Below are 27,812 nucleotides of genomic sequence, written 5' to 3'. Positions count from 1 at the left end.
CATTAATTTAATCTCATCTGCAAAGACCTTTCTTCTAAACAGGTAATATTCAGAAGTTCTAGAAAATAGGGCTTGATGTCCTTTTAAAAATTTTAATACACAATAGCAAGACTGTGGAACCAGCCTAGATGCCCTTCAATAGACGAATGGATAAAAAAAAATGTGGCATTTATACACAATGGAGTATTACTCTGCATTAAAAAATGACAAAATCATAGAATTTGGAGGGAAATGGATGGCATTAGAGCAGATTATGCTACGTGAAGCTAGCCAATCCCTAAAAAACAAATGCCAAATCTCTTCTTTGATATAAGGAGAGTAACTAAGAACAGAGTAGGGACGAAGAGCATGAGAAGAAGATTAACATTAAACAGGGATGAGAGGTGGGAGGGAAAGGGAGAGAGAAGGGAAATTGCATGGAAATGGAAGGAGACCCTCAGGGTTATACAAAATTACATACAAGAGGAAGTGAGGGGTAAGGGAAAAATAATACAAGGGGGAGAAATGAATTACAGTAGAGGGGGTAGAGAGAGAAGAGGGGAGGGGAGGGGAGGGGAGGGGGGATAGTAGAGGATAGGAAAGGCAGCAGAATACAACAGACACTAGTATGGCAATATGTAAATCAATGGAAGTGTAACTGATGTGATTCTGCAACCTGTATACGGGGTAAGAATGGGAGTTCATAACCCACTTGAATCAAAGTGTGAAATATGATATATCAAGAACTATGTAATGTTTTGAACAACCAACAATAAATAAATAAATAAATAAATTTAATAGATTTTATTTTTATGAACACTTTTAGATTCATAGCAAACATGAATGTATAGTACAGAGTTTCAATATATCCTCAACGTAACCCCACAATTCCCACCCCCACTATCAACTGCACCAGAGTGGAACATTACTACAATTGATGAATATACATTGACATACATTTATCACCAAAAGTTTACATTATGATGAATGATTGGTATTGAACATTTTATATTTTGACAAATGAACTATGATTTGTATTCACTTTTAGTATACAGAATGAGAATGGTTTCACTACTTTATAAATCCTCTATATTCCACCTATTCATCCCTCTCCTATCCTTAACCTCTGGTGATCACTGATATTCTTACTTTGTTTGCACTTTTGTTTTCAAGGAATGTCATATATTTGTAATCATACAGCATGCACTTTTTAAAAAATTTTTTTACTCATTTGGTATCATGCATTTAGATTTCCTTTATAACTTTTCAGCTCATTTCTTCTTAGTGCTAAAAAATTATATATACACACATAAGCATACATACATCCCTCAGTTCATCCTTTCACCTTCTGAAGGACATATTGCTGCTTCCTAATCTGGGCACTTATAAATAAAGATGTCATAGACATTGGTTTGTGGGTTTTTTGTGAGCATAAGTTCTGGCTCGTGTTGGTAAATACCGAAGTATCATGTTTTTTGGATTACATGGTGAGAGAATGTTTAGTTTCAGTTCTAACATTTTACACTGATACAAGCAAATAGTTGCTGTCAAAATTTTGGATTTTCAACATTCTAATAAATGTGTAGTAGTTTCTTGTTGATTTTATTTTCAATTCTCAATGGAATATGATATCAAATATATTTTCATATTCTTAACTTAAAATCAACATATCTTTTTCATAAATATCTGTTAAAATTTTTTGCCCAGTGTTTAATTGGATTGTCCATTTTCTCATTGCTAAGTTTCAAGGGTTCTTTGTACACTTTGGATAACAGTTCTTTATCAAATGTCATTTGCACACATTTTCTCATAGTCTGTGGCTTGTATCTTGATAACATCTTTAACAGAATGGATGTTCTGAATTTTAATTAAGTCCAGATGATTAATTATTTTTTTATGAATTATGCCTTTGGTGTTGTATTTAAAAGGTGATGAGCACATCCAAGCCTACCCAGATTTTCTCCTGTTATATTCTAAGTATTTCATGGTTTTGCCTTTTATACTTACATTTGTGGTCCCTTTTGAGTTATTTTTTGTGAAACAGGAAAAGTCTGTGTCTCAATATTTTTTTAAATTTAGATGTTCACTTGTTCTAGCACCATTTGTTGGGAAGTTTATCTTTTCCCACTGTATTTCCTTTGTTCTTTTGTCAAAGATCAGATGGCTATATTTATGTGGGTCTATTTTTGAGTTCTCTATTTTGTTTCATTGAACTACTATCTTTTGAAATTATTGACTTTGGCAAAGGATATAAGAGTTTCCTTTGGACTTTAAAAATCTCTATGGTGTGACTTTTGTTGAAAAGATAGAAACAAAGTACATAATTTCCACTATGATGAAATGTAAAAAGAGATTTATAAAAATATTATGAAAGAATAAAAGGGTATAAAAAGAAGAATAAATGTGATATTAAGTGGATTCAAACACAAATGTATTAATTACTTTCAGTGTAAATGGACTAAATATTTCTGTTAAAAGAAAAGCATTTTCACACATGATATTAAAAAGTAGGGATATATAAAGAAATAAAGTTAAAAAAACAGAACAAAATAATCTATGAATAGTATAACAAAATAAAAGCTAGTATATCTTTGTTAGTATTGAAAATATTAGCTTTAAGGCCAAGTAAGCACAAAAGATAAAAATAAAACATTTGACTCTGTATATTATCTATTCAAATTATAACTCACCTTATAATCCATGTTTAAAATAGATAAGGCTAAAAAATAGTAAGAAAAATTGCACCTCTTTTATACATTTGGCAACTTGGGTTTTCACTTAAGATTCTTGTTCCTTTTTCTGCCATTTTTGTTTTTAGATTTGTCTTCTTCCTATTGAGAATTTGGAATTCTTGTATTCTTGGTATTTCTTGTTATATATTGCAGATATCAATAAAATACAATTTTAATTAGATAAGTGGTTCTATGTGACCAAAAAGTATAAATTATGAAATTAAATTTAAAAATAAACAAGAAAGACAACAATATATTAACTTTATATTGAAGTTTTTTCATATAATTCTCAGAAATTTCACTGGTTACTTAAAAATGAAAGTCTGGAAAATACTGAAGTAATTATTCCAATAGTGTCTTTGATTGTTAACATTTTCTGATTCTATGATTTATTCTTTCCTTAAATTTTCATATCCCATGAAAAAAAGAAATGTATAGAATATCTTATTAATTAAAAAGCTTACAGGAATCTAATGGATGTATCAGTAAAAAGGCTATGCTGTAGTAAGAAAAACTCAAAATTTTTCAGTGGCTTCAAATAGCCAAGTTTGTTTTTTATTTTCATCTAAGATCAGCAAGGGAATTCTTATTAGTCCTTTTGCAATGGCAATAAAATCTTTATTTTGACATATATTTTAACAATTTAGGAGGCCCCTAAGTAAACATTATTTTTTTTCTTGCATTTCATTGCAAAAGCAAATTACCTGTACTTTCTCAAATTCAAACAGGTGTACATTTCACCTACAGGAAGACACACCAATTATTGTGAACAATAGTCTGTCTGTGAGTGTGAAGTTATAATTGAAAACTACCAGAAAGATATAATTTCATTTGAGTTAACACTTGAAAAACAAGAAATGTATCAAGAACCCTTACCACTTCCACAGTCTTATAAAAATACTATTAACTAAACAGAACTTTATATATTCCAAAATGCCTTCACCAACAATACTTTGTCTGATTTTCATAACAACCAAACAAGGGAGACTACAGGAAGAGCTCACTGAAGAGTTAGACTACTTTGCCTTGAATTTCAGTCCAATAATTTCTACAATTTGACAATGAACAAATCATATGGTCTGCTTTTTTTAATGTCTCTGTTTTCTCATTTTAAAAATAGTGATAATCCCATTTGACAGGGTTATCCCATTCCTCAATATATGTCCAAAGGAGACAATATTAGCATATTACAGTGACAGAGCCATATCAATGTTTATAGCAGCTCAATTCACAATGGCTAAGCTATGGAGCCAACCTAGATGCCCTTCAACAGATGAATGGATAAATAAAATGTGGCATATATACATAATGGAGTATGACTCAGTCATAAAGAGAATGACTTGATGTCATTTTCCAATAAATAGATGGAGCTAGAAACTATCATGCTAAGTGAAATAAGCCAATCCCCCCCAAATAAAGGTTAAATGTTTTCCCTGATATCTGGAAGCTAACCCACAATAAGTGGTTGGAGTAGAGGTTCAGTGAATGAAGGGAAATGAAGGGAAGAGAGGGTAATAGGAAAAGGAAAGACTAATCTGACATAACTTTCCTTTACATATATGAATATACCATAGTGAATCTCACCATGACAAGAAATTATTTAAAAAATAATTATGGGTAAATGGCAGATCAATCAGTAGAGGCAGCGGGTGGGAAGAGGGTAAGGGAAAAAGAGGTACTGGAGTATGAATTAGAAAAAGTTATATTCTGTAATTGTATAACTATGTTAAAATGTATTCTACTGGTTACTTAAAAATGTAACTAAAAAGAACCAATATAAAACTTTATTAAAAATAGTAATAATCATAATTCAATCCTTCAGGGCCGGCGTGGGGTGTGGGGGTGGGTCAAACTGATAAAGCATGGAATTAGAAAGCAACACTCAATACATTTTGTTAATATCCTTAGAGGATTCTGTTCTTTCATCATATTCATTAAAATACTACCACCCTCATTTCCAAAGTGAAGACCTTAATGAAATCATGTAGATATCAATTGATTATCCAAGGTTCACATCATAGATGGCAGAACTTAAAATTAGTTTTCTTTTGTTGTCACTTTTTTTACATTCTAGTCTCACTTATTTTATTTAGCTAATTTGACCCAATTAGATGATCTTTATGGTTAATTTAGCAAAGGTTTTTTCTATGTATATTAGTTTAAGTGATTCAGGGAAAAAAGAAAGAAGATTAGTTGAGAGTGGAAGAGGACATTGAAGAAAAAGAAAGTGAAACAACTGTGTAGGTATGGTGTAATCAGAAAAGGTTGCAGAACAGCAAATTTAGCAGAGGAAAGACAGTGGTTGGCTCAGGAAGCAAGGGTGAGGCCAATGCGGTGTCGTTATGGAGATTGGATTACTGCTTGTACAAATTAGATTTGAAGAATTGGAACAGGGCTGTAGGATTGCATTTTGAAAGGAAGAGGTTTTGTAAAATTTATAAAATTCTACATCCAGCATTTCATTCTTTTCTGCTGATCAGAAAAAAAAAAAAAGCAAAACTGAGATTTTCGTCATTTCACAATTGAACTGTGGATTTGGGATATTGCTGATTTTAAGTTGACCTGGTAAGTGGGTTTTAATATTTTCTTGAGTTTAATATAAGTCCCCTCTCCCTTCATCCACCCTTTTTGTCTTGAAATAGGTGGTTTCTGTCATATGGTTTGATACAGTTCAGAGTTTCACAGTCTATTTTAGGTTTGCTGACAGCTCATATTTCAGTGTCCAGCAGAACAAACTGTACTATTTATGTTGGAAATGTGACTGAGTGTTGTCTCAAAACATTTCTCTAATTTCAGAGATCTAGTAGGCAAACTTCATTATCTTTGCCTTCTTTACCTAACCTTCACGTGGGGCTTATCCTAAGCTTAGGTTTATTTTCTTTTTCTTTACTTCTGGTGGGGGCTGCTGATGGGTGAAGGTTTACTGTTTTGAGAAAATCTTACATAACACAATGTAAAATTCAAAGGAATTATGGCTTCTTTTCAATAAGAACAACTATGCACTTGATCAAGTTATATAGTAATAATACTAACTAAAGCTTTAGTATATTAAAACTGGAAAAAATAGAAAAAAAATCAAAGTTGCAATACTTGGAGGTTAGATACCTGTGATAACATACCTTGCATAGATGTGACATTAAAAGTATGTCCTTTTTACAGACTATAGAAGAATGAGAAATAAATGTCTATTGGTTATAAATTATAAAGTAAATAAAAGTATTTCTATTGAATATTTTAATGATACTTCTATTAATTTTTTTACTACAAAATACATAAATATGAGGTCTCTGGCTAATAACTGTAAATGACAAGAGTATGTAATTTGTCTCTTCAATTCCTTTGGATATTAAAAACCCCAGTAGCATTTAACACAGTTGTGAGACTACTTACAATAGGTAGAAAGAATTTTGTGAATAATTGATATTTGTATAAATAGACAGGAAGTTATAGAAATTTACAGGTTTCTTGGAAGTTATTACTCTTTGTTTAACATTTTAATAGAACTCCATCAATTTATGTAATTCTGGCTTTGGCATGACTCAAATAGGGTTTAAGCTAAATGGGTTAAGTGAAATCCCGAATTTTTGATGGAGTCTTACCATTATATTGACATTTATATTGCAGGCATTAAATAAAATAACAATGTCTCATATAATATCTATTGGAAAAATATTTTAAAGAAAACTATGCACTGGATAATTTTCAGTTAGAATTTTCTTCATGTCTGTGGATATGATTTTTTTACAACTATTCATTTATATATTATTATTTTAATAGTACCTATTTATTAGGTGTGGTATAATAATTTGACTCATGTATACAAGGTACAATGATCAAATCAGGGTAGTTAGCGTTTTCAACTGTTTAAAATTTTTAAAATATTTTATTAATACATAATAAATATATATATTTATGGGGTATTTATATTTCACAATAACCTAATAAATATGTTATGAATAACTAAAAGAGGAAACTTGAAAGTTTTAAACATAAAACAATGATAAGAAGATGGACACATTAAATATCCTGTTTTGATCAGTGCATATCATATATATAAGACTCAAAAGTATCACAGTATATCCCATAAACATTGGGTATGTATATGGACTATAAATATTGACCTGAAAGATTGTTGATTTACTGTCAGGATATTACTAGATGCCCTGTTTTATATATTTTATGTGTATGAATTCCTAGCCTTATTTCATATTTTTAAGGAATTTCCAAGTTATTTCATTTGCTACCATGTATAGTAACAAGAGACCTTTTGAATAGAGAGAAATTTCCTCTTTGTTGAGCAATGCAAAAAATAAACATACACGGTTAACAGAATTATTATTACTAACTTTGATAGGTTTTCTGAGGAAAATTCTTACAGGATAGCTATTCAAGAAAATAGATACAACAAATATTGCAAATCCATATTTATTTTGTTTTTTATTCCAAAGCTATCCAGGATTTGATTGCAGATTTAATTTCACAAGGTAGCAACATATTTATTTATATGAAGCCTTCTCCTTCATTCACGAGTAAACACCCCAGTAAATAGACACTGTTTAGTTAAAAACTAGGAACTTCCCTCTGTTCCATTGATACCAGCTAGTGATGGTCACCTATGCCCTAGAAAACTTTAAAATTAGGAGATGCTGAAATCTCAGTTTACAGATTTCTCAATCCTAGGAAGGAAAGTCAGGGAAGAACTCTCCTTTTTTGGTATATCAGAGTATTACAGATTCCAACAGACTTTATCCTCAACTGTGCTTTACTTTGTCCTGAAATAATCTTCCCATGGATATAAAATTATAAATAATAAATAATTTTCCACTGTGGAAATTGATAATAACCACATGTATTTTATGAAAAGAAAATTACCCAAAAAAATGTTCAAGAGAATATATTATGCTCTTTAAAAAAGAATAAATGAGAAAAACATATGACAATGTATTTGACCAGTAATAGAAGTTTATATTTGTATATCTCCACCTATCTTGGGTTGCTAATAAAATTCCCCAATAATATCCTTAAGTTTTCCCTTACTTTAATAATATCTTACCTGCACTGTAAATATCACTGATCTGTTGTTAAAAGGATGGCTCAAAATTAACTGATTAGGCAATGATGAAAATACTTTTCAAAATCAACATAGGTCTGCCAGAAATCCTAAAGAAGGAAAGATATTGTATCCTTCTTTTCAAGGATTTCTGACTGTTCCCCGCCCCCCCCCCCCCCAGGGTCTGTCTCTCTTGAGGTAATCTTTTGCTATCTTTATTTGCTCTCTTATCTCATTGTTGGAGTGATCAGTCTTTGCCTGTATTTGCTCATTTAGGCCATTCTTTAATTCACAGGTTATTTTAATTATGAACCTTCTGAAATCCTTTTCTGACATTTCATCAAATTTGCTCTCCATCAGTTCTGTTATTAGTGTCCTGGTTTGTTTGGGGCACTTTCCTCCCTTGTTTTTTCATGTTGTCTATGTGTCTTCCTTTCTTGCAGTGTGAATCTGAGATATTACAGTTTCTTCCCTATATTCTTGTAGTACCCATGCATATTGTCTATACCTCACCTTAATGTTGGGCTTCCAAACCCTACTGGAGTCCCTCACTGAGTGCTACTGCTTCCTGGGTCTGAGTCCTGCTTCAGTTGGAGTGAGTGGATCTGGGCTGCTGGGCTTGACCTCCCCTGGTATTTTGCTGGTCGAAATGGGCAGTCCTGAGCCAAAGGCTAGACTCTGGTGGTGTCTGCCCCACAGGGAAAGGGTGGACCAGGCTTTCTGTGCACCTGGGCCCCTCAGAGGTCCATGTGGGTGGATTTGGGCCACTGGGCTTGACCTCTCACAGTAGTCTGCTGGTCACAAGGGATGGTCTTGTGCCAAAGGCTAGTTTCTGGCTGTGTCTGCCCTGCTGGGAAAGGGGTGGGCCAGGCCTACTGTGCACCTGGGCCCTGCAGAGGCCTGTGTAGGAAGATCTGGCCACTGGGCTTTACCTCCCCCAGTAGTCTGCTGTGAATATATTGTATATACAAAGAGAGATATGCAAAATTGTACTCTATATGTGCAATAAGAATTGTAATGCATTTTGCTGTCATATAAAATAAAAAAATTTTTAAAGAAGGAAAGATATAGAAAGAAAGAGCTGTGTGAAGGGAGAAAGAGGGAATATAAAATGGAAAGAAGAAAGGGAAAAGAAAAAAATTCAAAAAATTAAAGATGGAAAATAATAAAGATGTCTTTTCATTCTCATATCTTATTCTTGGGGATACAAAAATATTTCTGATAACTAGAAAGAATTATTAGAAGTTGAAAAGTGTGGAAAGGAAAGAGAATACCAAGTGATGAAAGAATGAAAGGTGGAAAGAGAAATGAGTTTGTAACAATTTCAGTAGGACCAAGACTAAAAATAACAATGCTGTAATAACAATATCATAGCAAACAAGCTTACTGAGATTTTATCATATTCATACACTAGGATGACAACTTTACTTGCATTAACTTGTTTAATCATGATAATATTATGACATAAGCATTACTTTATCTAGTTCATAGATAAGTTAAATTTACAAAGGCCAATTTCCAGGGTTACACAACTGATAAATGGAAAGGTCAAGATTTAAAACTAGCTTGTCTTAATCTTTAGGTCATGTTCTGAAACATTACATTTTAGCATTTGTAACCTTGAATCAAGTGTGAAGTTAAAATGATTTCTCTCTTCTCTCTCAACTCTGTAGAGCATCAGCTCTATATTATCACCAACTATATAATCTGTCTTCTTTTCTAATCTGATTCTAATTCTCAAGCACATCTAGTTAGTGTTTTGTAATCCTTGCAAAATTTCTTTTTTGTTTGTTTTTGAAAACCATTCTCTGATAATGAAAGAGCTCTTTATTCTCTCCTTCCTATACCCTCTACCCCATCTTTTATATCAATTGATGGTATCTGTATTTTCAATGTCTCTCTTGGTACCTTGTCAGTTATCAAGGATCCAGTTTTCCAGACCAGATAATTCAGACAGCATTAGCTGGGACATTGTTTGGGGATGACATCTGTTCTGCTCAGTATCTCTGGTAAATCAATAAATACTTTGAATGCCATTCCTCAAAATATCATAGCTTTATTGGAAACTCCCAAATTTCTCTGATATTTTGCTTCTCGCACCTATCTTTTGTTTTTGTATTCCCATGAAGGCTTAAGAGTAGAAGCTCAAACTCAGGATTTAGTGTTCCTGTAACCAATTTACCTTTAAATTGCACTGTAAGTGACAAGGGCATCACCATTTTCCACTCACCCAACCTTTAAATAACAGAGTCCTCTTTAACTCCATTTTTTTCTCCACTGATGTCTATTTAGCTACCACTTCATGTAGTCAATCTTCACCAGATTTATTGCATCCCTCCTCTCTGTATAGTTAATTATTACTTAATAAAAATATCTCATGTCTTATAATTGTATGGGTGAACAGATGGCCCTTCTGCTGATTCAGCCCTGGAGCATTATTCACCTACTGTTAGCTAGTGGGTCAAAAACTCAGATGACTGAAATGGCTAAGGACAACCAGACCTCTTTACCTATCCATTCATTCCAACTCTGCACACATCACAATAGACTCTGATTTTGATAAGATTAAGCCTCATGCAAGTCCTAATAAAATTTTTGTGTGTTTCCTGTTGACTGACATTTCACTCTATGAGGCAAATCACACACTGGGTAAATCAGCCCACACACTATATAGGAAGAGACTCCACATAGGTATGGCCACTGGAAATGTTATTCATAGGGTAGCCCTTATTGCAACAATCTGTACTACTCTCCTAATTCTCATTCTTATTGCTATAATCCTAGTTCAGATTTTCATGACTGCCTGTTTAATAATCTGCAGGACTTCTATTGTTTCTTCCCAGCTACCTGTGCCTTCTAATGCATCTGTTATACTTAAAAAGTTCTAATCAAGTTCCTTTCCTGTCTAAAGCAAACAATCAGTATCTTGGTATAGGCTTCCAAGAAAAGTGTTTCTTTCTTCTGACTTTGAGCATTCTCAATACATCTTTACCACCTTGATGTCCATGGTTCTCCTACACCTCAATTTACCATTTTAAAGCGTTACTTTCCTCCTTGCCCTTACTCACATTTGATAATTCTATTTTTCTTACTAAAATGGAATTTTACCTGAACTTTTTTCATTAGTCAAACCCATTCTTTGAATCAATTTCATCTTCCCCTATTTATGTCAGAAAATAATTTTTGTGTCAATAAAATCTTAACACACTACTCTTGACTCTCTTACCACAATGATCTCACCCTTCACTTTACTATGGTTAGCTTTTTTGTGCGGCTGTATCCCTTCTCATACTTAACCTCTAAAATAATTCTATTAGGCTCTGACATATCATATATGTAATTTAACATTTTTAATGACCATTTGTAAAGAAGCAAAAAATGAACTGAGGTTATTTATGTTAATAATAGATTTTATTTATCTTAATTTCTCTCATAATATTAATTCATCAAGTAAAAATAATTATTAATTTTCATGTTCTGGTTTTATATTAACTCTGAAATACAAAGTATATTTTATACTTAGAGCATATCTCTGTTCAAATTAGCAACATTTCAACTGCTCCATAGATAATTCTTGCTTGTGGCTTCTATAGTGACATTCCAACTTTAGAAATATGGAAGAAGTGTTGATGTAACAAAGCAAATGTCACTTCATAGTCAGACCTTTTATATTCTGCCCTATCACTTACTACAGAAGTTTGGGCAATTTGCTCAGTCTCTCTGACTGGACCTTAGTTTCTTCATGTATATGAAATTTTTGAAAAGACAAGGGTTGAAGTATTACACAATTTCTGACATGGTATTCATTTATTTATAAAATGAAGACATACCCATAGTAACCTCAATGTCTTGTACGATATGGAACTTAGAGTATATGTTAGATAGCCATTTATTGAGCACATTAGACATACTAATCATTTGCTGGGTTCTAGGAATATTACATATGATGTCTGCCTTTTAAAAGCTTAGTACACAATGGTGAACATGTAAATATTTAATTATTTATAACACATTTACAATATAAATGATATGTATAATAATTTGGAAAGTTGTTACACAGCAAAGGAGTTATAAACTATGCCTAGGAATATGAGTGTAGGCTTTATGAAGATGTTGCTTCAACTCAATATATGCCAGGTACACAACAATGGTGGAAGAGGATCATAGGAAGAATACCAGGAGGTATGAACTTACATGTAATTTAATTGTCCACATGGTTGGTCCCAGGAAGGACCAAAGGAGAGTGCTGTGATTACTAGAGAAATAATTAGGTAATAATTGGAATAATAACTCTTTCCCAGAGATAGTACTTCCTCATTTCCCCTCATCTTGATAAATGATATCATTGCCAAATATCTATATCTTTAGCATCTGCATTTCATAATTCTTTAGATTTAATATATCCATAAACCTGTTGCCTCTCACCTTTGAAACATCCTGTCTATGCCCTAGTCAAAGTCACACACTTCTTTCTTGGACTACTATAAAAAGCTTCTAACTTATCTTCCTTTTTCATTCTTGTACTCCAGTTTCTGATTTCCTCCAAGAGGCAATGATGATTTCCTTTTAAAGTACAGCATGCTCTTTCAGCACTCCTTACAGCCTCACTAGCTCTCTTTCTTGATTCATTCTAAGATCTGACCTACCTATCTATTTTCAATTAATTTGATTTTCCATTTATCACACATGCTTTAGCCTTGCTAACTTAAAAAAAAGTTTCTTGAGTATTCCAAGCTTTTTTTTGCCCATCAGTTTTTGCTTTCTCCTCTATCTAGATTGTTTTTTTTTCTTGTCTTCAAATGACTACTGATTTTTAATCCTTTAATTCCCAGCTAAAATCACTCCCTCAAGTAATATTTCACTGACCATCCAATCTGAAATACTCTGATAGTGATGTTACTCTCTATTTTATTATGCTGTTACTTCATAGTAGTTTTTATTGAAATCTGAAATTATTTATCATCACTGTTATTCTCATTACTGATATTATATTTACTTGCATATTTTGTTTTTCTTCCACTAGAATGTAAGCTCTCTTGGAATAGAAAAATAACTATCTTGCTCATCATTATATCCCTTATATCATCCTTAATACTTGGCAAAGGAGAACACTCAATCCTTGTTGAAAGGATGGATAACATTTTCCCACCCATACTATTAATTAAAGAGGAAAAGTAAGTGCATTCTTTGATTTAGTGTTTTATTAGAAATAAAAGATATTTGTCTATGGGGATAAAATCATAACCACCACAAATTCTGCTATTCCAGCATAAATCCTACTATTCTAGCACAAAATCTACTACTCTAGCCATATTATTAAGCACTTGAATTGATGAGTGGGGGCATCCTAATTCTCTAATTCATGGGCATTTAAATTTCAAGTAGTTTTTAAAATTTTAATGCAGAAATGCAAATAACTAAAAATTAGTGTTTGGGAAGGAGGAGAAGAAAATTAATGTCTTGTTTCTTTTTGGAACATTGCAGATAAATAGTTCAAAAAACATTTTGAGTATAAGTTGAGTTGTGTCTAATTGTAACTTTCTATTAGTGAAGGACATCAGAAATAAGATCTACTTCTAGGTAAATAATACATGAATGAGGACTGTTTACATATGTCACATGCCAGATATTTGAAAAGACTAATATTCCTTTAATAAGAACAACATTAAGTTCTAAAAGGTCATTTAAGATTATTTTCTTGGGAGATTTTATGAATGTTCTTCACCTGTTAACATTATTATTAATAATCTTTTTAACATTCCAGTGTTTGTACTCTAAATATTTATTCATGTTAACATTTACTTTGTCAAATGTGCTCTTTTTTACAGGAATATAAATAGTTGCTAGAAAGAACAGTGGCAGCTTCAGAGCAAAATGAAGTTCTTTGTGCTGCTTTCAGCCCTTGGGCTGTGTTGTGCTCAGTATTCCCCAAACACTCAACAGGGAAGGACCTCTATGGTCCACTTGTTTGAGTGGCGCTGGGTTGATATTGCTAAGGAATGTGAGCGATACTTAGCTCCCAATGGATTTGGAGGAGTTCAGGTAAGGATTGTTCACATCATAAATTGCAACATTTACTTGCGCTTATGATAAATGATATAGTAAAATGGCAATCCGTTTCTGTGAATCTGAGATAATATTTACTTCTCATATAAGTCCTTTGAAACAGTTTTCTGAGGAAGAAAAAATTTAGTATTGGTGGCAATTTTATATTTTGTTTCAGGATAATAGCAGGACATCTTTAATGGGCTGTTAATATTTTAGTATAATTATTAACTACTATAGCTGCATGTACAAAGATTCAGCAATAATTTTAGGTTATTAATTTGTTTTAGAGGTTTTAATGATATAAAATAAGCTATAATTTGATACTCATTAAGATTGCTTTGTTTGTAGATCTCACCACCCAGTGAAAATATTGTTGTTAACAACCCTTCAAGACCTTGGTGGGAAAGATACCAACCAATTAGTTATAAAATATGCACAAGATCTGGAAATGAAAATGAGTTCAGAGACATGGTGACTAGGTGTAACAATGTTGGTGTAAGTGAATTTAAGTTTCCTTTAAAAATATCATATAGGAAGATAATTTCTTCTTTTTCTTTCTCTTCTTGAGCAGAAAGTTTCTGGGACTTGATTTTTTAAAATTTTATTTCATACTTAAGCTATAACTCAAAAGGAACTATTGCTTTATGTTCAACCTTTATAAATCCTTATTTATGTGCCATTTATCTACTAAAGAAAAGATCATTTAGTTCAAAGAAGCGTTTATTTGTAAAGCAAGGCATCACCTTTAAACCTTTATAACTAAATACATTTCTTATTAAGTATTAGAAATTCCAATTACAATAATTGCTGTAATTTTTATGTGATTTATCTATAAGTAAATTCCTGAGTACTCTTCTCCATCATTTTTTTAATAAAAAATAGCCATTTTCTCTTTAGAGTGAGGAGTGTAAGATAGGCAATATCTGTCTTCCTTTCTTCAGATCCTAAGCAGAGAGTAAAGGCTAATTGTTTCTTTTTCCTTGTGATCCACTGAAATTTCAAAAATTAATAATTTCTTCCATCTCAACTGATTCTTATCTCCTCAAAAATGACTTTCTTAATAATTATCATAGTTTCTGCTTTTCTCAATTCATCATTTATGTAAATATATGACCAGACAACTAGAATGGATATCACTTTTCATTTCACATTAGTTTCCTTTCATGCTTCACTTTTTAGTCTTATAGGAAAATGAAGTTATACAATAATAAAGAAATATTTTATATTTTAATGAATACTCTGTAAAGTTCAATCAATAATGTGTCAGATTTTTCCTAAAATCAAACTGAAGTAAACCCTTTGCTTTTCAGGTCCGAATTTATGTGGATGCTGTAATTAATCATATGTGTGGTGAAGGGGGAGGTGCAGGAACAAGCAGTACTTGTGGAAGTTACTTCAATGCTGGAAATAGGGAGTTTCCTGCAGTTCCATACTCTGGTTGGGATTTTAATGATGGTAAATGTAGAACCTCAAGTGGCGGCATTGAAAGCTATAATGATGCTTATCAGGTAATTTTCTTTTTAAAATAATGATCTGAATAAAGAACTAACTATGCCTTTAATTATGCACATGTAGCTTACTTAAACACTGATTTTAAACACTAGTTTAGATTCCTAGGTAAAATAAGTAACCATGACTGCATAAAAATAAAAAACTCAATAATCCAAAGCATTCTGCAGTCATGATACTAGGTATAGAACTCAGTGATAGAATACTTGCCAGGCATGTGTTAGGCACTGGGTTCACTCCTCAATCCCAGAAGGATAAATAAGTAAATAAATTCCTCCAATCAATTAAAAAGCTAATCTACTCATCAACTCATTTTATACCTTCTCCCTTTTTATGCTAGAAAATATTTCAAAGTGCATCCACAGAATAATGCCAATATTCCCAATGCCCAATTTAAAAAATGAATTATGGAAATATCTCTTGATGAATAAATGATCAAACAGACTCTCAGTTGAAAGATGATATTTTTAAAAAACACAAAATTTTTACCTCAACAGGTCAGAGATTGTCGTCTGGTTGGTCTTCTTGATCTTGCCCTGGAGAAAGATTATGTGCGCACTCAAGTTGCCAATTATATGAACCATCTCATTGATATTGGTGTAGCAGGGTTCAGACTGGATGCTTCTAAGCATATGTGGCCTGGAGACATAAAGGCAGTTTTGGATAAACTGCATAATCTAAACACAAAATGGTTCGCTGGAGGAAGCAGGCCTTTCATTTTCCAGGAGGTACATTCATCTATATATGTGCATAAAAACTATATCATTTCATTCACTAGAAAATAAATGGCAGATTTAATTCAATAAGAAATTTCTGTAGGTTAATGGCTGAGTCAATATTATACTGTAGTATTCTTAAATTTTTCATTAAGAAATAACACATTTAATTCTAGAGGAAGAGGATGCTATCATTTATAAAGTACCTACAATTTGGCCATAACTATGGAATAAGTATGCATTTTTTCAGTTCATTAATTTGAAACATTAATTCACAGTATGTTATTTGGAATTACAGGAAATTAATTTAGGCTACAAATCCCTGATATTTATTACATTCTAGAGACCATTACACAAGACCAAAAATAAAATAGTTGTTGTCTAAGCCATTCTGAATTGGGGTCTTCACTACACCACTATTGGCTGTCTAAGTTTTTAATCAAACTGATTTTCCTTTCTGTGAAAATTTTTTTTTTTATGTAAAGAAAAGGACTAATGATAAAGTTTATGTTTTTGTTCTCTTTGGAAAGTTAATTAGTAATTAATGAATTAGTAATTATCAAGCATTGATAAATATCGATAAGGTAGTAAGTTCTATGATAGTGTGAGCTATTGTTTTTATAATTTATGTGCAACACTAAATGAGATCAAGATTTTCACAGGTTACCTTGTCAAGAGATTTCTTTCAATGTTGTGACACATATTTTATCAAAACAAAATAAGAATCTCAGTGTGATGAAAGCAGTTTTAAGCATTTCAAATAACAAATGTTTTAAAGCTATTTTTATATTAATTTTTTCATTAAAATACTTTAAAAGTTTTCTACATTAAATTTATATTTTCCACTGTATTTCAACCAGGTGATTGATCTGGGTGGTGAGGCAATTAAAAGTAGTGAGTACTTTGGAAATGGCCGTGTGACAGAATTCAAGTATGGTGCAAAACTGGGCACAGTTATTCGCAGGTGGAATGGAGAGAAGATGGCTTACTTAAAGTAAATACAATTTGTCATTTATGGTATTTTACAGATCTATTAGACATACTACTTCAGGATGAGTTATCGTCTTAGAACCTTCTTAGATAATCAAGAAGTAGATTATTAATAAATGTTATTCTTCCTCAAACCACAATTAATCATCTTTTTAATTTAGAATATCAGTCTCCAGGAAGTATTCTGGAAACCAAAACATCACCTAAATATTTTCATCTATCTTTTATTTGAATACACTATATTCGAGTTATGTTTCTTGTTAAAGTTAGGTTATTTTTAAGAGGATGCTACCATTTATAAAGTGACTACAATTTGAGCATAACTATGGAATAAGTATGCATTTTCTCAACTCATTAATTTGAAATATTAAGGTGTTCATGCTACAAGAATAAAGTGTTGAAGCCTCATTTTAACCAAGTTTGTCTTTCTGTATAATATGATATGAATAGTAACCTTTCAGAAATCCACATAACATGCATATATTGAAACCTTTAAAAGAAACTTTTGTATGACTAAAATCTTACTTATGAAAGGATACAAGGAATCCTACATATATACAAACACATAATGAATTTATATATTTATTAATTTGGAAAACACTAAATTCTGTGGAATAATTAGAGAGTTTATCTAAGGATGCTATATAAAAAGAGATGCAGATTTAGGTTACCCTAAACCTATTGTAAAAGAATAAAAATATTTATTTTTTTAATAGGAACTGGGGAGAAGGTTGGGGTTTCATGCCCTCAGACAGAGCTCTAGTCTTTGTGGATAACCATGACAACCAACGAGGACATGGAGCTGGAGGAGCATCCATTCTTACGTTCTGGGATGCAAGGTAGGAAAAAAAAAACCTCTCTACATGTCTTTAACTCACCTTTTAATGAGAGTAATAATATTCCATTCTTCTATTGAAATATATTTTTATAACTTTCAGGCTGTATAAAATGGCAGTTGGATTTATGCTTGCTCATCCTTATGGATTTACACGAGTAATGTCAAGCTACCGTTGGCAAAGAAACTTTGTAAATGGACAAGTAAGTTTTGAATTTGTTCAAAATATCTTTTTCTCAAGAAAGAAGTAGGTAATTTTCTTTTAATTTCTCATGAGGTTATTTTATTCAATATTTATTCATCAAGTGTTTATTTAAATGGAAACATAATGCTGATCTCTGATTTTTGTAATGGAAAGGATATTAAATACATAAAATTTATGCTGTCTTTTTTCAAAGAGTATGAAAACTGTTTAGTAATAGGACAGATATCCACACACTAAGAAAAGAAACTTATGAAAAAGAACAAATTACAAGGTATAAAATATATACTTATCATAAGTACCCAATTTCATTGAGTTGGTATGAAGATTACACATGCTAAAACTTATCAAGAACTTAAATCAGCTCTTGGTTTTATTATAAGAAATATGAATAGTGTGAAAATATTTTTTTAAAATTTTTATGGAATGTAAAGAAATGGTTCAGCTGAGCTGGAGTTAAATGAGGAAAATATCTTAAAAGATGTATGAAATGATATACATTAAAGAATAAAAAATTTAAAGACCACTTCAGGATAAGTAAGAATGAGAAAAACATCGGGGATATAGTAAAAACATTAATCCAAATATCAATTTCAAAACTGAACTGAGAAATAAATTATGAAGATGTTTTAAAAGTTAAGTGAGGGTTTTCTTTTTAAACTGAAGATTTCAGAAGTAGCATCATTACAGAGACTTTATATCTAAAATAAAATCCTTTTCATATAATTCAGACAGATACCTAGAGAATCCAGAGTTTACAGAGACGATAAAAACTCAGTAAAGGTCTATAAAAATACTGTATATGATATATTCTAAATAAAGACACTGCAGAGACAAGTAGTAGGACCAATTAATTGAGAGGTGTAATGAAGGAAGAAAAAGTTATATGTGTGTATGTGTGTGTGTGTGTGTGTGTGTGTGTGTGTGTGTGTGTTAAAAAATCTGCTATTGTTTAAATTAAGGATGTTAATGATTGGATTGGACCACCAAATAATAATGGAGTGATCAAAGAAGTAACTATTAATCCAGACACTACTTGTGGCAATGACTGGGTCTGTGAACATCGATGGCGCCAAATAAGGTAAGACTAATACATATTCTCTAACACTTTCTTTAACATTTTACTTTAAACTGTTTGAGTTTAAGAATATCAACATTTTATATGATACTATGCTTTCAGAAACATGGTTATTTTCCGAAATGTGGTTGATGGCCAGCCTTTTCAAAACTGGTGGGATAATGGTAGCAACCAAGTGGCTTTTGGAAGAGGAAACAAAGGATTCATTGTCTTTAATAATGATGACTGGTAAGTAGATATCAATTTTAAATAATTTTTACACTTTTGTGTTCTATTCTATTCCTGTTCATTTACTTTTTTCATATCTTGAAAATCCTTTAAATCAGGGAATTAAAAAAATAAGAAATCAGAAAGTAAAGAAGAAACATGATGATAGCATTTATTTCCCCCCATATTTTTATAAAGGTCTTTGTTTTAACTCGAGCTTTCTTATGCATCCATGCAATATTGTGTTCTAAATATTATGCATATTATGCTAATATTACATGATCCACTAAATATACCAACAGTTAATTTAAGGATGGCAAGATCTCTAAAAGAACATGGCTTTCAGTCTCAATCTTAGTACTGGAATATCTTTTTTTTAGCTCTGTATCTCAACTACTCCACTATCTGCTCCTTTGCTATATATTCTTCACTTTCTACCTCTCAGGGGCAAGTACTACTTTAAAGTGTATGTGTTAGAAATATATCTTATGGCCAATGACTTTCCTCACTAGATTTTTTTTAGTTTTACTTCTAAAGCTTCTCATTGCTGACCTTTCTTTAGTGATACTGATAGCCTATTCTTGTAGTCTAATGAGTCTTTCATATGGAGAACTACAGCCAGAAGAACTCTGCCAGCTTTGGAATGTCTCAGTCCCACCCCAACTTCTGCTCATGTTTCACTCAGGTTAGGCTAAAGTTATATTTTATTGGTCAAAAATAAATAAGTAAGTAATGTGTCTTTCTTTCTTTTTTTTTTTTTCCAAAATAGCCTATGGCTAATTCTTTAATTTCTGTGTTTTCTGCATACAAGAACTGAAATAAATTAATACAAGATAGTTTTCTATACCAAGCTATATACTTCTTCATAAAAATGCTAGAATATTTTTACTTCTAATTCTAATGATTTTTGGTCTCTTGAAAAAAATATTTTTTGAAGAAAAATTCCAATTTTAATTCTTTATAGCAATCAGTATTTTTATAAATTCACAAAAAGCAAATAGAAAATATTTATGTTTACCACAGGCAGTATTTTTATCTAAGGGTAGCAATTCCTATAGATCTTCACTGCTATTCTTCAACCTTTATGGTTTGGTAATAGTCACCACTGACTAGGAATGGATAGGTGTTCTGTATGAGTACATTGTAATGAGAGTGCTGTTCACATCCACTGGAATGGTCTCTGTGTTTCCATTTTCTTCTTATTGAGACCTTGACTGCTTAAAATTCTATGGCACAAAATTAAGCTGTTTATTTACTTTAGAGAGAATCTGAATTCTTATATTTGACAGTAATGAATTTAAGTTAAATAGCAAATTTTGTTTTATAGGTCATTGTCAACAACTTTGCAAACTGGTCTTCCTGGTGGCACATACTGTGATGTCATTTCTGGAGATAAAATTAATGGAAATTGCACAGGAATTAAAGTCTATGTTTCCAGTGATGGCAAGGCTCAGTTTTCTATTAGTAACTCTGCTGAAGACCCATTCATTGCAATTCATGCTGATTCAAAGTTGTAAAATTTAAATTAAATGCATATACACAGCATTATCAAGTGTCCTTTTATTGTAAATACATTAGTTTCCATAATCCTTTAAATTTTATTATAAGATGTATGTCATCAACTTGAAAACGTCAAGCATTAAAAAATCGCATTACTTATATGTATAATTATAAGAAAAAAACAGGCAAGGTATTATTGTTTTAGAAGACACACTTTCACCTACCTGTAAAGGGAATTTCTAAGAACTCAGAAAGGCATTTTGACAAATACATTTATTGTCATTGACACCATTTGTCCACTATGTATCTCTTATATCTGAGATATAGTCTGAAAGTCTATCTACGATTTAGAGATATAGTCTGAAATTCTGTCTGTAATTCTCTTACAGAGTCTTTCTGTCAATTAGAAAGAGCTGATTTAATGGTGATTCACATACTGAGATAGTTCAATTGGATGGTTTTCACAATACAGAAGTGCTTTTATAATTTACAGAGTTAAAAATAGAAGTTACTGGGGCTGTGATTGTGGCTCAGTGGTAGAACACTTGCCTAGCATGTGTGAGGCACTGGGTTCATTTCTCAGCATAACATATAAATAAATGAATAAAATAAAGGTCACCCAACATTTTAAAAAATAGTTAAAAAATAGAAGGGACTTCAATTACATAGTCTATAATTTTTAATATTATTGAGCCCACAGGAATATTCTACTCCTTTCCCTATAGTCTTGTCTCTCATTTTCTTTTTTGTAATTGTTTTTTTAGCTATAGTTGGACACAATGCCTTTTTATTTTACTTATATATTTTCATGTGGTGCTAAGGATAGAACCCATCACCTTGCACATGCTAGGCCCTCTCTCTACCACTGAGCAACAACCCCTGCCTGCCCTCCTCTCATTTTCTTTCAGTGGTTTTGACTTGCTGTTACATGGCTTTTCATTCTTGCTCCAACCTCTAACATGGATGTTCAGTTAAGGCTTTCATGTCACTATATTCTCCAGATTTTCTTTATAATCATCTAGTTGTTTATTCCCCATTGTCTAAAATTTTAACATAGAATTTCTTATGGCACTCACCTAGATCTTTGTATAACTCAGTTGTTTTATAATGCTTAAGTGAGAAGATAGAAAAAATAAATTGAAAACTCTTCTTTGCACCTATAAATTTATATGTCTCTGCCATGAAACAGATTTATAGTGCATTGGTTACAACTTCATCTCAATTTATCTTGGGCTCCAATTTTCTAGAATTTCTGTGACTTTTATAATGCAGATCTCTCTCTCTCTCTCTCTCTCTCTCTCTCTCTCTCTCTCTCTCTCTCTCTCTCACACACACACACACACACACACACACACACACAAGAATTTTTATGAAGCAGGTTATTTATTTACAGAGAGGCAGCAAGGGACAACAGACACCTAGCATAGCCATTCTCCCAAGGCTCAGGAAAGCTGCACAGGGTAGAAGCAGTCAAATGTGCCTCATTTGTTCCAAAGCAGAGGGCAAAAGGAAGCCTTCCCTAGATTGATAACCCAGGATTCACAAGATTTTCTGGGCTAAAGTGTAGATGGACATCTGGTTCGTGGAGGGACAAAAGTGCCTTGGGCTGTCATTTCTAATTCCCACTCCTTCTTATTTAAGGATGCTGTATTTCAGCCCATTTCTACAGTTATTCTTGAGAACTAAAAATGTAAAATGGAGACCAACTGGCTTGGTCCACACAGCATTGGAGAATAGTCATTTATTTGCACGTAGGATTTTCTTCTTTTCTCTCTCATGATAAAAACCGAAAAACATACCACATTCTACCAAAGGTCATTCCATCCACTTTTGTCAATGGTCTTGCCATTTTTAACCACTCTGTTGTAGCCATCTTTTTCTTCCTACCTCATTAGTCCCCTTAGATTATATGCACTATAGTCTTTCTACTAAAAAAAAAAAATCCATGATTTTAGCCAGGCCCTGTAGTGTACACCCATAATCCCAACTACTTGGAAGTTAAGGCAGAAAGATCAAAATGTCCATATCAGTTTAGGCGATTTAGTAAGACCTTATCTCAAAAGCAGCTGAGGATGTAGCCCAGTGGAAGAGTACTTGTCTACATGCACAAGACCCTTGGTTCAATTCCAGTAGTACAAAAATAAAATGGATAACTAAATAAGTCAATTTTTTGGTTTTATATGGTTTGTCTTCCAAGTGTCATGTTTTGATCTTGGTCCCCATTTGGTGATGTGAAGGACAATGGGATCTTCATGTGGTAAAGCCTAGTGGGAATTGGTTAGGTCATTTAGGGTGCTATCCCCTAATGGATTAAGGAAGTTCTGTGGGAACTTTTTTAGTTCCCAAGAATGAGTTGTTGCAAAAGAGTAAGTCTGGCTCCTAAATCCCTCTCTGGCTTCTTGTCTCACTATGTGATCCCTTTATACGTGTTCCCACTATGATGCCATTCACTATAAGACCCTCACCAGAGACCAAAAAATTGGATCACCCAATCTTGGTCTCTTGGCATCTAAAACTGAAAATAAATAAACCTCTTTTCTATGTTTTCATGTTTTCCACAGTATCAACATCATTTCTCATCTCTCCAATGACTATTTTCCATCATCAATACATTCACCTTGTCATTCCTATATCAGCGGTAACATTTAAGCTATCTGTCTTATGTACTTCTCTATTCTTATTGTATTCTACTTCATATTCAATATGGTGGATCACTCTTTCTTCCTTTTCTACCATACTCTTTTATGGTATTCTTTTGTATTACTGTTTATTTTTAAATTTTTTATTTGTTTTTTTTTTTTTTAGTTACACATGACCGTAGAATGTATTTTGTCACTGACCACTTTTTTAAAGTTATTTTTACTGAATAATCTTTTTATGTTTTACCAAAGCCTCATTTTTGTCTAATTCTCTTTTTTATCCTACCTTATCCAGATGATTCCAATCATTTCCATGGATTTAAAGCAAATCCCTTTGCATAATACCTATATCTCCAAATGCAGAACATTTCTTGGACTTTAGCTCACATTTCCAGTAGGTGCTATATTTATATAAATTAAAGGAAAATATAAACCTTTATACTTAAATCTCTTAAATTTGTATTATGCTTAGAATAAAATTTCAATCACAGTATTTTACAAAACCAAAGAAACTAGCCATCCAAGCTCAACTCTTATATACCTTAAATTCTTCTGGCCTTTCTCCATTTTCTTGCATATACCATATTATTTTTCATTTTGAGGATTTTGTTGAATGTCCTCCCTTATTTACTTTTGGAATGCTCTTAAACCATTATGGCTGGCTTTGATCCTTTATAAATACTCCCTCACTCAGTGATTATCATTGTCATTTATTCAATTCTTCAATCCAGAAATCTATGTTGCATCTTTGAAATTCCCCGTTATATCTCTCAGAACTAATCAAGCAGCAAATTCTTTATATTTTGCCTTCTAAATATTTCTTGACTGTGTTATTTTTTCTCTCTCTCTACTGCCACTATCTTGTCATTCTTTTCTTAAATGTCCCAAACCTGCTATTTTATGTTCTTCAATATGTGCAAAAAGCCACAATGAATTGAAAACCTGAATCACTACAGTTTATTTATGACAATTGCAAGTAATTACAGATCCATGGGTTATTAATACTGAAGATTAAACTTTACCTCAGCTGCAGAGGGGAAGAAGAACTTTATGTGGATATAAGCTAGTAAACTTCAAAAAGAATATTTGAAAGGGATTCTATGATGGCATAACTAACTATGTTTCTGTAAGGGGATATATTGTACAGAGGCTAAATAGATTGTCCAGGAGAGTAAAACATTACTAAAGTCTAAAGTATATGCAGATGCTTAAGTCAAGTCCTTGATAAACAAATTAACTCCATTTAAGGCATTCTTCCAAAAGAAGTTTGTATAGTAGCTGAATTTTTTACTCTTAGTATCCCTTTAATGGAACTCCTTTATTTATCAAGGTCTGAACTCCAGCATCTGCACCTACTTAGCCCTTCCTCCAACCACATGGTTCTCCACCATACAACCAAGGTGATTTTCAAATTGGAAAACCATAACCATCACCACTACAATGTTTCCAAATCTCATTAATGGATTTTTTACTTTGCACAGGATAAAAGGCCAAAAATCTAACTAGACTATTAAGCCTGCATTTGAAGCCTCGCCTCAAAATATTTCTTCTCTTTAGCTTCTGTTTTTTTTTTTTTTTTTTAGCAAAGCTAACCCTTTAGTTATTTGAACTTAACAAACCTCACTTAGCTTCTAAAGTTCAATACAAGAAACATTCTAGGTCGGGGCTGATGGTGCATGCCTGTAATTCCAGTGGTGTGGGAGGCAGAGGCAGGGGAATCAGGAGTTCAAAGCCAGCCTTAGTAAAAGCGAGGTGCTAAGCAACTCATTGAGACCCTGTCGCTAAATAAAATACAAAATAGGGCTGGGATGTGGCTCAGTGGCCAAGTGCTCCTGAGTTCAATCCCAGTACCCAACCCTTTGCAAAAAAAAAAAAAAAAATTCTTTTCCTTCTACTTGGGATATTCCTTACCTCTTCCCCTAATAAACTTCTATTCATGGTTCAAATTTTGGTTCAATGGCTGACCTATTGATTAGGTCAGATCCCCTGATTTCTTTCATGACTACCCATATCATCCTTCTTATTACTCATTAGTATTATGGAAAATGCCTATTTTGCTCTTTATTGAATCCTTATTCTCAGTATAACATCCAGAAGGTATAATGTATGAATTCAATAAGTATTTGTAAAATGAATTGATATATTGATTTGCTTAGTACTTTGCTTTTGCTGAAGCTGGCTTTGAACTTGTGATCCTCTTGCTGCAACCTCCTGAGCTGCTGGGATTATAGGCATGTGCCATCATTTCCAGCTCAATTTTTCTTCTTAAGAAACTAAAAATGGAAGACTAAATTAAATTCCCAGAGCAAGTAGAAGGGAAAACATAAAACAAAACTTGAATCACTGAACTTAAACATGAAACAGTATGGGAAAATAAATTGTGTAAACAATAGCTAATTCCAGTAAATGATGACCAGTGAAATTCAAAAAGTTATTGCTAGATTACCAAGAAAAGATGAATGACAAATGTCAAGAGTAGAAGGTTATCATTGATGAAGGTTATCATTAAATCCCCAAATTCTAAGTAGGTACTAATGGAAAATTTTGAATAATTTATCTCCACAAATTTGATTAAAAGAACAATATCATGAAGATCACAAACTGCTGCCTATTTAAAAAGTAGGTTACCTGAATCCTATGTGTGTTCAAGAAATTTACTTAGTAGATAAGTTTTCACATAAGGAAAACTCAATAGTTTTCCCACATTGTTTCACTGGTGAATTCAGCCAAACATTAAAGGAAGAAAGTACACTATGAATCCAGCATATAAGACTGTTCAAGAAAACTACAAATTACTACTTTTCATTAATATGGAAAAATTCATTTGGTCAAGTGGGATTATCTTGGGAAATACTGACTATTTGAGCCTTTGAAAATCATTGTAATCAATATAACAATAAAGAAAAAGCATATGATCATCTTAATTAGGGAAAAAGAGATGATATTTGACAAGATTAAATATCACTTATAACAAAAATTCAGGAAATCAGGAATGAAACAGATCCTTAAGCTACCAGTGTCTTCAGAACCTATCTCCATCTTGATGGCGAAATACTGAATAATGAAAGTCTTTCTTCTGAGACAGGCTGACTTGAATGCCATGGAGCTCTGGCAGCGTGGAGTTGCAGGGTTACAGATCCTTTAGGGCTGGAGCGCGCCAAACTGCAACCCATGTCACTGCAAGGCACCCTACCGAGGACCGAAATCTGGACATAGTATAGGAACAGCCCAGCCCCCTCCACCTCACTGGACACCCCAGCGTGGAAACAGGCGGTCGCCATCTTGGAAAATGTACCTCATCAGCTTTGGCAGATGTAGCAGACAGCGCGATTGGCTTCTGAACAGGTGTGTGATTCCCAGCCCCACTCTACCCAGCTGTGATAACTCAAAACCTTTCTCTTCAGCTTTCAGTGGGCGTGAATATCAGAGCCAGTGAAACTGAGAAAGTGCCTGATCTCCAACCCCCCCTCCCCCAGCTGTGATAACCCAAAACCTTTCTCACCAGCTCTCCATGGGTGTGGCTATGAGAGGGAATAAGACAGAACAGGTTGCAGGTTTCCAACTCCCCTCTCCACAGCTGTGATGACTTGGTGACTACCCAACATAGAAATAACGCTCAGTTGATCAGGATTGTGGGGCGGCCAGGGAGCCACAAGCCCAGAGTGAACCCAGGGCTACAGAGAAGAGGCCCAGTAATTGGGACCTGGTGGGCAGGAGAAATAAGGGGGATAGAGACCAGGAGCAACCCAAAGAGACCGGGATTAGAGAGGCACCCGGCAGGTGAGGGATAGCAGCCTCACACGGATTGTTTCCACCACCCTGAGGGCAGAGACTCAACCTGGAATGCACAATGCCACTACTGGAAGAGAAGAAAACAGAATTTTAAGAGTACATTTTTTCTTTTTTCTTCTTTCCTTTTTTCTTTTTATATTTTTCTTCTCTCTTTTCCTCTGTCTTTGTTCATTCCTTTTTCTCTATATCTTCTCCCCTTTTTCTTCTTCTTTTATTTTTAGTTTTCTTTCTCCTTCTCTTCCTCTCCCAACCTCCCAAGTGTTACTACTTCTACTACGTGTAATTTAATAAATGCAAATAGATGTTTGTTTCTATGTTTCTTATTGTCCTCCCACGTACTTAGCTACCCTAAAATACCATCTGTCTATTCTCTTGGTAATAACTCCCTTCATTAGAGTTCTCCTCCAAAGTACCTAAAATATATTAACCCGCATACTCCCACATCTTTCCCCCTAAATATAAAGTCCTATGCCTGACCCTCAGTTCTCTCTAAGACACCAGAATCTGTATGCCTTTTATGAAGCTATTGAATATA

The 27,812-nt window shown here is 32.9% G+C and overlaps 1 protein-coding gene across 5 annotated transcripts; it reads left to right on the top strand.

The window, feature by feature from the left end:
- Positions 1 to 5,000: 5,000 nt before the first annotated feature.
- On the top strand, positions 5,001 to 27,585 carry LOC308655170 (pancreatic alpha-amylase-like). 5 transcript variants are annotated; one of them, XR_014023399.1, is made up of 13 exons: positions 5,001 to 5,276; positions 12,785 to 12,935; positions 13,590 to 13,803; positions 14,158 to 14,304; positions 15,120 to 15,317; positions 15,816 to 16,046; positions 16,895 to 17,028; positions 17,741 to 17,863; positions 17,963 to 18,062; positions 19,024 to 19,142; positions 19,242 to 19,367; positions 26,571 to 26,830; positions 27,499 to 27,585. XR_014023399.1 is itself a non-coding variant. In XM_081305031.1 (12 exons), exons 3-12 carry the CDS (start codon positions 13,636 to 13,638, stop codon positions 26,578 to 26,580), a joined length of 1,356 nt encoding a protein of 451 aa, XP_081161157.1. In that variant the 5' UTR covers positions 5,001 to 5,276; positions 12,785 to 12,935; positions 13,590 to 13,635; the 3' UTR covers positions 26,581 to 27,585. The 5 variants fall into 5 exon arrangements, 4 of the variants coding, with proteins under 4 accessions (XP_081161157.1, XP_081161156.1, XP_081161155.1 ...); XM_081305031.1 differs by having other exon boundaries at positions 26,571 to 27,585; XM_081305029.1 differs by lacking the exons at positions 26,571 to 26,830; positions 27,499 to 27,585 and adding an exon at positions 20,674 to 20,894 and having other exon boundaries at positions 5,002 to 5,276.
- The last annotated feature ends 227 nt before the right edge of the window (positions 27,586 to 27,812 follow it).

This window comes from Spermophilus citellus (genome assembly GCF_964194105.1).
Source record: "Spermophilus citellus genome assembly, chromosome: 9".
NCBI classification, from domain to species: domain Eukaryota; kingdom Metazoa; phylum Chordata; class Mammalia; order Rodentia; family Sciuridae; genus Spermophilus; species Spermophilus citellus.
The sequence above is the reverse complement of the archived record's forward strand: the minus strand, read 5'-3'. Positions and strand labels throughout refer to the sequence as shown.

What these genes read in the sequence shown, in the direction of transcription:
- LOC308655170 (XM_081305030.1), top strand. Translation starts at nt 13,636, where the DNA reads ATGAAGTTCTTTGTGCTGCTTTCAGCCCTTGGGCTGTGTTGTGCTCAG. An exon ending in CTAGGTGTAACAATGTTGGT is followed by an intron (nt 14,305 to 15,119) that starts GTAAGTGAATTT and finishes TTTGCTTTTCAG; the next exon opens with GTCCGAATTTATGTGGATGC. An exon ending in GAGAAGATGGCTTACTTAAA is followed by an intron (nt 17,029 to 17,740) that starts GTAAATACAATT and finishes TTTTTTTAATAG; the next exon opens with GAACTGGGGAGAAGGTTGGG.